General features: G+C 41.1%; 1 protein-coding gene across 1 annotated transcript; it reads right to left on the reverse strand.

The window, feature by feature from the left end:
- Positions 1–4,952: 4,952 nt before the first annotated feature.
- LOC120572287 (arfaptin-1-like) lies at positions 4,953–8,475 on the reverse strand. Its single transcript, XM_039821537.1, has 2 exons — positions 8,302–8,475; positions 4,953–5,578 (listed from the first exon to the last, which is right to left on the reverse strand). The coding sequence occupies exons 1-2, from the start codon at positions 8,473–8,475 to the stop codon at positions 5,423–5,425; spliced, it is 330 nt and encodes a 109-aa protein (XP_039677471.1). The 3' UTR covers positions 4,953–5,422.
- Positions 8,476–12,500: the final 4,025 nt, after the last annotated feature.

Here is a 12,500-nt window from a genome sequence, read left to right on the forward strand (position 1 = left end):
TCATTCCCATGGCAACAGGGGGAAAATGGCTGCTCTTGTGTGAAGTAAACGCAACATTTTTCAACTTTCTGCTGAGATATATTATGGGACTTTTTTTTTTTTTACAAAGAAAATTCTGGGATTATGAAATCATGCAAAGCCCAGCCGCATATTTTGCGCGGAAATCGGCAATTTATGCGGCGAAAGCAGACTTTGGCTGATTATGCGTTGAGTTATGCGATCACATGATTGCGTTTTCCTGGAGGGACTGGGTATTCGGTTTAGGCAGAATCTTAACCAGTGGATTCGGTATTCGGACGAAACCCCAAAAATCTGGATTCGGTGCATCCCTAATAGTTACAGTATGTTGGGATCACAACCTTTTTTGTCATCTGAAAAACTAAAAAATACTACATTTTGGATGGTTTTCCTCTCTAAAGAAATGTATAGTTTACAACCAAACCCTGTTGTGTTTCTTCTCGATTTAACAACACTGAAAGTTGGAGCCATATTTCGGCTTCACACATCACAGGAACAAGAGCTCATCATCGTTAAATTGAGGGGAAGTTTCCCTTTTAAGGAGTTATTCAACCCTTGTGTTGTCCTCGGGTGAAATTTGACCTGTTTTCAAAGTTTCTGTATCACAAATATGGGTTTCATTCAACCAAATTGCCCAAAAATAACATGGATGGTTCCATACATGAAACAGGCTGTAATTATGCATCAACATACGTTCCTCTGATCTTAATTATTAGCTAAAGTAATTCATAATTTCTGGGTTTTTTAACTCAAAATTAGGTTGAATGAGGTTTATTGACCTTGAATTACAAACCTAAGTGTAAAACTAGCGGTGATAAGTTGGAATGAAGTTGGCTTAGAAGATGTATACTTTATGCTTGATAAAACAGGCAAAACAGACCGGGTACATTTTGACCTGGGAAGACAACACAAGGGTTAACTCAGGTGGATCGGTTCTGTTTTTTTAGAAGACGAGAAAATAAAGTCGCGGTTTACAAATCATTTTTAAGGCAAGATGTTTGAGACATTATTGCACAAAAAGCACCAACGGTCATTGCATAGTTGTTGTTGTTGTCAGGTCTGAGGTTCAGCGACACAAACAAGCACATTCATACACGTAAACAATGCGGTCTGAACGGACTTTCATCCTTCAGTATCACAGGAAACTAGAGATGCACCGATTACAACTTTCTAGGCCGATTCCGATTTACTTTGAGCTAGGCCAGCTGATACTGATTTTAGCCGATTCAGATTTCATTTTTTCTAACCACTTTACAGCACACGCACATATGTATTTTCTATCTTTTCTTTAATAGAACATGTTTTGAACAGATAATGGATCACTATGAAATACAACTATATAAATTACTCCTGGTGTGGGACATTCACACACATCTAAAGTGCCATGTTAGAACCAGCTCTTTCTCCTTCACATCCAATATCCAGCTAACAAAATGTTATAATTTGGGGTTTTTGGTGTCGTCCCTCCACGCCCTACTTTCTCCTTGCAGGTGTTGCATATTGCAAACTTGTTATCTTCTGCACACACGCTGAAGAATCTACAAACAGCTGACATGTTGCAGGTTAATCCACGAGGTTCCCTGCGTGTGGGAGAATAGCGCCGACACGCGCTTCACACGGCAGAGAAGTTGAGAGAAAGGAAATAGAGACCGCGCTGTCGCGTCCGTGCGTCCTTGAGAACTGTAACTCGTATAACTTCTGTGGTCAGTTAATTGTAGCGTTGAACGGCATGAAATCGGCATAATGTTAGACTGACCTGCCGGTCACCGGCCGGTCTATCGGTGCATCTCTACAGGAAACATTAAAAGGCAGATCATGCTTCGGAGAGAGTGCAAAGAGCGCGAGGACATTCAGCAGGTGGACAAAATAACGGAAACATTTTATGATGCGATTGAATTCAAAACTGCTTTAAAAAAATTCACCATAAATCATCTATCAGTTATTTTGACCACCGGACGGTTATCAAGATGAACAAGAGAGCCTGCAACGTTTTGGTCCCAATCTGAAGATATAAAAACATAAAAAAGGCAGCACATTTATTCAGTTTTTAACTGAACCGAAAATAACTCTCACATTTTCTTACAACGTAGTATTTTCATGGCAAAAATTGCAAAGTGTGTAATTGGGGATATATTGGTATTAAAACTTAAAGAGACTGTATGTAACTGAGATGTAAACAAAGCCTTTCAATGGGGCAGACAAACATTAGTAATTTGGCTGCTCAAGAGGGATGTCAGAAGCATTTCGGAAGTTAGAACGGAAGTACAAAGAGGTGTTGTTATTGAGATGATACTAGGGCTGCACAATTAATCGCAATTGTATTGAAATCGCAATATGGACTAGTGCAATGTCCAAATCGCAGGGGGGCGCGATATTTGTTAAAGGCAAAACATGTGTCACACCGTTCTAAAATCAAGTTTTGTGGTGCTGCAGAGACATCCCGGCCTACAAATCGTATCTACAGACTAAAGAAAAAAATCTTTGTTTGGTACAGATCCTTGCAGAAATCACACTATAATCGTATATATATATATATATATATTTTTTTTTAAATCACATGGGTCTGGCTTCTCCAGCCGATAGTAATGGCGGCTTGTTCGAAATACAATTATTTTACGAAAATAGTTCACCGAAACGTGTTTCTGAAAACATTTTAAGAGAGAAACAGGCCGTGCAGTTGCTGAATCTGTCTTCATTTCAGATCAACAAAGGTCAGTTTAAAAGCCGAGACACACACACCAGACGGCCGACCGTCGACAGAAAAGCCAATCGAAATGATCAGTCGCGTCCCCGAGGTCCCAAAAAACTGCCTCGGGACACACTGAGGCGACACCGACTTGAGAAACGTAATACATCTCTATAACAGCAGGCGGCGCTACTCTGTATTGTTGCCCGAGAAATGAAAACCGGGGCAGCTGATTGGACAAATGCGTCACATGGGTTTGTTTTCTCCAGAAATTCAAAGCCCAGACTGTCATGGCGGCTCGTTCAGAATACGATCTCATATCGTACTAAAATAGTTCACCGAAACATGTTTTAGAAAACATTTTAAGAGAGAAATAGGCCGTGCAGTTGCTGAATCTGTCTTCATTTCAGATCAACAACGGTCAGTTTAACAGATATTCGTCAGATTTTGAGAGACTCCAGTCACCTCATTCCGCTCGCCATTTCCAGGTAATTCCCGACTGCCCTGCCGCCGACTGAACACCAAAATGAACGCCGACAGCCCCTCGGACGGACGACGGCGCGGGACACACCGAACAGACTCGAGTCACCGACCTCGCCAGACTGTCCGACGGCCGATTATCTGGGTGGTGTGTCAGCGCCTTAAAAAAACACTAAAACTTGGGCTATGGGTGCTGCCTTTTTTCACCAACGAACAAGGCAATATCGTCGACATAATGAAGACATTTTTTTGGTTTTTAACTAAATTTAAGTCTCAACTCTTTGGTACTCAGATTGGTTTATTGTGAGCACAAAGTATTAACCCTTGTGTTGTCCTTTTCAAAGTTTTTGATATCATAAATATGGGTTTCTTACAACCAAATTGCCCCAAAATTAACATGGACGCATGGATGTACGTTGTATGGAAAATAAACAACGTTCTTCACATGTAAAAATAATGATTACTTTCATAACACAACTGTTTAAATGGTTTCAAAACAGTATCGTGACTAAACTTTGACATAAACCAGTCTGGGATTCAGTTAACATCCTGTGATCTTAACTATTAGTCCAACAAAAAATCCTAATTTCTGCTCTTTTTTTAAGGTATAATGTCAAATAAATTATGTTAATTGACCATGAATAAAAAAAGCTATGAATTTTCAATTTCGACCCTAAAGGACAACAAGTTAATAGTCTACGGGAAGACAACACAAGGGTTAAAAAGAAATTCCACGTCCCTTTAGGGGTTCTATACATATAAGCTTTTGAAATTTTTTGGTTTGTAACTTAATTTAAGTCTCAATTCTTTGGTACTCCGCTTGGTCTCTCGTGAGCTCAAGAAAGTATTAAAAAGAAATTCCACGTCCCTTTAGGGGCTCCGTACATACACTACCAGTCAAAAGTTTAGGGTCACTTAGAAATTTCCACTCCATTATAGACAGAATACCAGCTGAGATCAGTTGCATTGTTTTTTTAATCAGGGCAGCAGTTTTCAGATTACATTATGTGCTTATATAATTGCAAAAGGGTTCTCGACTGTTGTAGAAAGAAGTGGCTGATATTTAATGCAATAATCTACATTGCCCATTATCAGCAACCATTCATCCAATGTCCCAAAGGCTTATTCTGGTTACTAATCTGATATCATTTTAAAAGGCTAACTGAGAAAACATTAGAGAACCCTTTTGCAATTATGTAAGCTCATAATGTAGCTGTGGTTAAAAAAAACAATGCAACTGATCTCAGCTGGTATTCTGTCTATAATGGAGGGGAATGGAAATTTCTAAGTGACCCCAAACTTTTGACCGGTAGTGTATATATACTGTATATACAGTATATATACACACTACAATACATATAAGCTTTTGCCTAGAAAAACACTGTCTTGCAGAGAACATTACCAGAGAACTGCCACGTTTCATTTCACCCTTTTTGGCATTAAATGTTAATTAGCTACAGCTAAATATGATCTGCCGTAGGCAACGTTTCTCATTTTAACCAGTAAAAGTGATGGTCTGTGGCGGCTAAATATGAGAAGCTGCTACCAAATAAAAAAAATGAACAAAAAGGAGACAAAAGATTCGATAAGAGTCCAATCAGAACAGCCAATAGGAAGCCAGTTGGTGCGGTGTCGAGGCACTTTTAGTCGCTGTTTAGTTTCTGACTGCAGTGGCTGAGGATTTTTTTTTTAAAAGTTCAAAGAAAGGCTTAGTGCCTCCCAGAGGATTATGGATTTACTCCCCAACACAATAAGACGGAGGCATGAAAACCAGAGGGGGGCTCGTCTCTGTTAAACAGGTCAGAAGTCACAAGTACTGTACGTCTGTGAATGGATGCATAGTATAGAAAACAGAGAGTTAAACATGCCAAGAATTCAAAATAAAATACATCCTTTTCAAAGCTTTTTTAGACCTGGAAAGTGATAAAATTGCACGTTTTCTGAGCCTTTAAAAAGGAGCCCATTCAACATCCAAAACAATTAATTTCCCTGTAAACTGCTGCATCTAACTCCTCATATTTGTAGCGAACACTTTCCAGAGGCTTGAAATCCATCCGAAACCCAAAAGCTCCCAATTCCACTTTGGTATAAATAACCTACCTACCTACCTACCTACCTACCTAACTATCCCAAAATCCACATGCATCTGAACATTTCTAGTCCATTTTATTGCAAAACATTCTTCGAACCCAACTTCCGTCCACGTGGCCAATTTTGGTTGTTGTTTGGTTTGTCGTGTCAACTTTCCTCCAGCCAGGACGGGGCGTCTACGCTGGGGGTGTTGAGGCGTTCGCCGGCCTGCCGCATGTTCTGCTCCAGGAAGTTTTGACACGATAAACTGTGGGCAGCGACGGCGCTGTGGAGCAGCCACAGCTGCTTGTGGAGGACTTTAACCTGCAGAGAAAAAAATAAAAAGATTCGTCAAGTCCAAACCATATTATTTATTTAGTATCGTGATTAGGGCTGGGTACCGAACGTCGATACTTTTATGGTATCGAAAAAAACTTTTATCTTTCGGTGCCAAATTTCGGTTCCAAAAGCGTCTGACACCGACACACACACGCACACGGAGAGGTGTGGACGGAGTAAACTGTCTGCAGTTTTGTTGTGAAGTCACAGAGAGTCACGGTTGGTTTCAAGTGTAGTTACAGTTTTTTAAAACTTCAGCGTTTGCTGCGATATGATATCAATGGCGAGGTGATATTAATGGCGAGCCGAAAGCGGTCGCGGTGCTGTTGATGTTACACTTCCTATTACAAGCAGGCACAACGGTGGTTTCTCTGCCCTGATGACTGACTGACAGGCTGAGCTTGCAAGGCAAGGCACCTTTTATTAATGTTACTCTGAGTGAGCAGTGTTACCAGAATGTTTACATTTTGATAACTGTTTTGATTCACAATTAAGGTGGAAAATAAAAGCTTTTGTGTTTAATGGATTTTTGTTGATGTTGAAATGGATTTTAAAACATATGGTATCGAAAAAATTATCGTTAGGAACCGGCATCGAAACTGAGGTATCGAAATTGGCACCGGATCGAAAGATTCTGAACGATGCCCAGCCCTAATCATGATCATGATAAGTACAATATCTCAGCGATAAGGATTATATTTCAACAAAACTAGGGCTGCAACTAACGTTTACTTTCTCGATTAATCGATTAGCACGTTGCCGTTCTCAAAATCAAAGTTTGCTTCTGAAAACAACAACAACTTCGAGCCATCAAGCTGCACGCTGAAAATATTATGTGGACGGTGCAACGAGGCAGGCCTGCTCGGTTCTTTCGGGGAATGATTGTGAAGATTTACAGAGAATATGTTTTTTTTTGTGATGAAATTTTTATTTTATTTTAAAGAGACAGTACGTACAGGTACAGTACAGGCCAAAAGTTTGGACACACCTTCTCATTCAATGCATTTCCTTTTTATTTTCATGACTATTTACATTGTAGAATCTCACTGAAGGCAACTATGAATGAACACATATGGAATTATGTAGTTAACAAAAAAGTGTTAAATAACTGAAAACATGTCTTATATTTTAGATTCTTCAAAGTAGCCACCCTTTGCTTTTTTATTAAAAAGGGAAAAACTTCCACTATTTAACCCTGACAAAGCACACCTGTGAAGGTAAAACCATTTCAGGTGACTACCTCATGAAGCTCATTGAGAGAACACCAAGGGTTTGCAGAGTTATCAAAAAAAGCAAAGGGGTGTTCTAAAACTTTTGACCGGTAGTGTACACAGAAACGTATGATTAAAACACTAAGATAAAAAAAAAATAATAATTAAAAATGAAAAATAAAATAAATAAATAACCCACCCACCCCCTGGATCCAGAACTCCAAATCTCAGTTACATATTACACCTGAAGGCAGTTAAAAGTGAATGCCAAGCCTCTATTGCGGACTCTTTTGCTCTGTGGACTCTAGCTGTCGACAACTCCCAAGCAAACAATATCCAAATATGTTAAAACCCAAGCTCGGAAATTAAGTGAATGTGGAGGTTTTCCAACGTGTGGCAACTAGTTACAGCTGTAAGTCCAGCCAGCAATGCTCTTCTCTTATCCAGTGTCAAACCCAGCCTTGACAAGTCATTCAAAATGAGTGTAGCAGGCGAGGAGGGCAATCTAATCTTAACCCTTGTGTGGTCCTTTGGGTCACCGGGACCCGAAGGACCACACAAGGATGATGTACTTCCGTTTATTTTGTTGAGAATTGCTCTCTAAACCCTGTCTCTTGTAAAGTAAGTAAGTAAAGTTTGTTTCCTAGCACATTTAAACACCGTTTAAGCTGACCAAAATGCTGTACAAACGAGCACCAAGGTGCTGCGTTAACCTTTGTTTTGTCCTTCAGGTCACCGGGACCCGAAGGACCACACAAGGGTTTTAAACAACGTAGAGAGGTTAAAGGCAACCATCTTCCAAAAGTCAGCCACACTCCCAAAACATGTGAAAATAATCTATCACTTTGGAGGAACAAAAAGTACATCAATAACCTTCAAATGAAGCTTCCTAGGAGTTAAATATACCCTGTGTATACAGTATAATTGTAATGTATTTGCTGATGATCAGGGTTTCTTACAAAGAATATGTTTAGGGCGTCTCCTCTCTAACTGGGAGGTTTTTGGGACCGATTGGTGTGTTTGCTGTAGACGAAGTACACACGGAGATACACTGGTAAGAGCCAATGAGGTGTAACCATGTATCAGCTAATTTAAACAACTCACATTACTGTATTGTGTCAACAGCTGACTTCATTTAATATTGTATGCGACGTTGTCTTTTGCGGAGTGAAAATGTTCTCAAACAAGTTCCTTCCCGAGACTACTTAGCAGAGCCACTGTTGCTGCGTCCGGAGCTTAGCGCCGCCCAAGATGATTCTGATTGGTTTAAAGAAATGCAAACAATCCAGAGCACTTCTTTCTCTATATCCCAGAATGCATCTGTGGCGTAGCCAGACCTTACTCCACAGCCCTGAGGAGATAGAGCTGGCAATGCGAGACTACTACTACCAAAACTACTACTACTACGTTAAAAAAAACGTGTGTTTTAAAAGTAAAAGTTTAAAAGTTGACCGAAACAACTGTAACTAAATCACACTCTGACCTGAACCGTCTCACCTTGTTCTCCTGCAGCAGCTTGACTTTGACGGACAGGCCGTCCCGGACACTCTGGTATTTCTCCCTCTGGCTCTGGAAGTCCTTCTGGGCCAGCTCCAGTTTAGGCATGGTGATGGCGTCCCGGGGCCCCAGGTTCAGCTCCTCCAGGTCCACTCGGTACGCATCGTACTCCATCCTGAAATCAGAGAAGGTTACATTTAGGGCTGCACGATACGAGGAAAATAATAAAATTGTGATTATTTTGACTTCTATCGCAACTGCCATATGATTCACATACGATATCGGAGCGAATGGTCATTTTTGTGTCATTGTTCCCATTTTCCTTGAAAAATTACTAAAATTAAAAATGATTATAGTGTGATTTTTTTTGCAATGAATACTTACATCCTTCATGCTGCGTTCATGCCATATGATGGAAATTATGGAAATAAGAAACATTCCCATGGTTATGGAGACTTCAATTTCGGCTTGTGATTTCCCTACAGTTCCCAGAATGCCTTTCTGTGTTGTCCCCTAACTCAAACCACAACCTTTCTTGTGGCAGAATTGGTTTATTTCTGCTCCTGTGGGTGCAGGTATTAGTCTCTTCAGTGTTGCCAACTTAGCGACTTTGTCGCTAGATTTAGCGACTTTTCAGACCCCCTTAGCGACTTTTTTTCTTTTTCAAAAAAGCGACTCGCGACAAATCTGGCGACTTTTCTACAGAAAGTCGCCAGTATTGTCCAGCGAGCACGCAAGGTATTTCTCTCCTGTAGCTGCCAAAACAGCTCTCTGTTTTGTGACTGAGGGGCGAGAGAGCAGAGGAGTAGCCTCCCTCTCCTCCTGTGCGGCACTGCACAGTGCTTAGCGGCAGTTAGGGGGGGGGGTGTCCGGTAGTAGAAGAACAGTGGACTTGGGGGAAGAGGAAGCGTGTTGATCTTTTCCATCCCTTTGTAGAATTTCTTTTTTTTTTTTTTTTTAGCGTTGTCAGCCACTTCCATTTGGTCTGGTGGCTTCCTTTCATGAGTTGTTTTCACGGTGTCTGCGCCTTGTGTGTATTTTTGTTGCTGTGTTGTGTCTTGTACGTGTGTGGTCGGTGTTTCTTCCTTGTGTGTGTGTCTTAGTGTAGGTTTCAGTTGGTCCCCTACGTCCACTCCTTTTTTTTTTGTGTCTTCGTGTTTTTGTTTTTCCATGGCTCCGCTGCTTGAAAAATGTCCTTGGTCATGTGTTCAGTCTGGTGTGTCCATTGTGTCTTGATTCGTCTTCCTTGGCTTTCTGTCCATCCGTGTCTCATTCTGCCTGTGCCTGCTGCGTGCGTGTTCTCTGTCAGTCAGCATGCCATATATATATTATATAATATATATATATATAATATATATTATATATATATATATTATATATATATAATAATATATATATAAATTAATAATATAATCAAAGACTGTCGATAGTGTAATATTGGTTTATTTTGTTGGAGGTCCGATCCGTTGGCTGTGTGACTTAGTTGTGTTTGATTTAGAGCTTGAAACGCTGTAATGATCACGTTTCATTGGCCAGTTATCGTGCCACGTGCACATGTTAGTGCACGTTAGTGCACGGGGCCACTACGTGACCAACCCTACGGAGCGTACCACGTGTGTAAGTGAAGAGATAGATAGAGACTAAATGCTTCACGCTGAAGGACTTATTTCCAAGAAACGTACGAGCACATCTCTGGTAAACACAAGAATTAAGGGTTGACATTTTTACCTTAATAGATCTCACCGTGAAACCTACTTTGATTACTTTCATTAAAAAGGTATTGTGGAGGATTTTCTTTTTCCGGGTGGATCATCAAGACTATTGGTCCTCCTAGTTGTCAATCATTCTGGTGACATGTTTACGTAAGGCTGTCGTACGTGCGTCCCTAGGGTAGTTTTCGCTTTCTGCGCATGCGCACTTCCAGGTGTATATGTGTGGTGAGCATAGGTAGTGAGCTTCTGGTTTCAGCCATTCATTGAAGCTCCCGTTCTCACCGTGTTTTTTCAAAATGTCTGAGGGGTCGCAAAGAGAAAAGTGTCTAGGAATTGTATGACAAGAAGAGAAAGGCCTCTGAAGAAAGAAACAAGACCGGAGTGTTTTGGGAGAATGTTTTCCTGCGGCGTGCGCTAAAAGCACAGGCTGGGCTTCCCACTGATGCCTCAGTCGCCAAGTTTCTACTCGACAGGTAAAGTTTGGCATGCTATTTGGAGAAATCCATTTAAAATCACTGCTAGTGAAAGTTGATGTAAGCTATGATTAGCGATGCTAGCCCTGGCACAAGTCACGCACCGCGCACACACGGTAAACATCTAAATGTGTGAAAAAGTGCAAATCTTCTTTGGGAAAGTAGGCTTGTATGAGCCATGCCGACAGCAACTTGTAACTTGTGTGCGCTCTCGTGCACACGTTTAATAGGCGTTCCCTCTCGGGAGCAGGCAGAGTGTTGCGCATGTGCATTTTTTCAAAAAGTGGAGAGGGCGGTTCTTTTCTAAAATTCGGGATAATCCTCCACTATACCTTTTAAGGCAGTTATTTCTTGTATTACACGTTTTCTGAAATGTTGTGCTTAAATATGCAAAGGAGGCTATTATCTTATTCAATATATGCATCCTTTTAGCATGACTCTTTGCGGAGAAACTCAGATTTACAGATCTGTCGATTAAATCAACTAATCGATCAGTCGATACAACTGAATGAGTGTTAGTCGACTGAGAATTTCTTCAATCGAACACAGCCCTAGTGTGGCGACATTTTGCCTTCCCCGTGAGTGAGTTATGGAAACAAGCAACGAGGGTGAAGCATCTGGGCTCCGACGGGACTCCGTGGTGCATTCATGTGCACCTCGTTTAACTAATGGTGCATTCAAGTGTGCCTCGTAAACTGGGAGAAACTCAAACTGCTGTTTGCGAAGAAATTGTTTAGATTGAAAATCGTGGATTTCGAGAATCGTGACACCCCCTAATTTTGACCAACGAACAGCTCGATTGCTCTCACCTTATAGGTGGCGATGCTCCACTTGCGGACCCTCTCCAGCTTCTCACTGGCTGGGTTCTTGTTGTTGCCCTGGACGACCACAGGTCCTAGTTTCTGGGGCATCACTGGGAGGTCTGGAGTTGGGGAGGGTCAAAGGTCAACGGAGACTTATCATGGCGACATGAATTGAGTCTAACTTGATAAGTTTTACACCGGCTTGTTTCAATATTTCCTATAGCTTTTGTTACACAACTTTCTGATCATAAGAACTCCTTTACTCTTCGGTTACGTACCTTTGGTTTGCTCCATTTCCGTGGCGGCCTCCGGCATGACCTCAGCTGCACCGGGAGTGAGACTGTTGTCGGTGTGGTTGCAGTAAATGTTTGCATCCTGTAAGAAAAAAACAGAGGCGGAGAAGATCAGATCCTTTGTAACCAGGCCCCCAGAAAGTGTGCTGGGCTGTGAAACCAAATTCAACATAATTAAAAGGTCACATGGTATGAAAATTTCACTTTGAGTGTTTTTTTATTATTATGAGTTCCCCCAGCCTGCCTATGGTCCCCCAGTGGCTAGAAATGGTGATAGGTGTAAACCGAGCCCTGGGTATCCTGCTCTGCCTTTGAGAAAATGAAAGCTCAGATGGGCTCAGATACAGGATTAGGGGACCACTAAGGTCTATATAAAAGAGACTTCAGATACAGTATTAGGGGACCATTAAGGCCTATATAATAGAGACTTCAGATACAGTATTAGGGGACCACTAAGGCCTATATAATAGAGACTTCAGATACAGTATTAGGGGACCACTAAGGCCTATATAATAGAGACTTCAGATACAGTATTAGGGGACCACTAAGGTCTATATAAAAGAGACTTCAGATACAGTATTAGGGGACCACTAAGGTCTATATAAAAGAGACTTCAGATACAGTATTAGGGGACCACTAAGGTCTATATAAAAGAGACTTCAGATACAGTATTAGGGGACCATTAAGGCCTATATAATAGAGACTTCAGATACAGTATTAGGGGACCACTAAGGTCTATATAAAAGAGACTTCAGATACAGTATTAGGGGACCACTAAGGTCTATATTAAAGAGATTTCAGATACAGTATTAGGGGACCACTAAGGCCTATATAAAAGAGACTTCAGATACAGTAATAGGGGACCACTAAGGTCTATATAATAGAGACTTCAGATACAGTATTAGGGAACCATTAAGG

The sequence above is a fragment of the Perca fluviatilis genome, chromosome 14 (genome assembly GCF_010015445.1).
Source record: "Perca fluviatilis chromosome 14, GENO_Pfluv_1.0, whole genome shotgun sequence".
Taxonomy (NCBI): domain Eukaryota; kingdom Metazoa; phylum Chordata; class Actinopteri; order Perciformes; family Percidae; genus Perca; species Perca fluviatilis.

Bases quoted from the DNA above. Each gene is read 5' to 3' on its own strand.
- LOC120572287 (XM_039821537.1), bottom strand. From the start codon at position 8,475: ATGGAGTACGATGCGTACCGAGTGGACCTGGAGGAGCTGAACCTGGGG. The intron at 5,579-8,301 runs GTGAGACGGTTC...TTTTCTCTGCAG, and splicing joins AGCTGCTGCAGGAGAACAAG to GTTAAAGTCCTCCACAAGCA.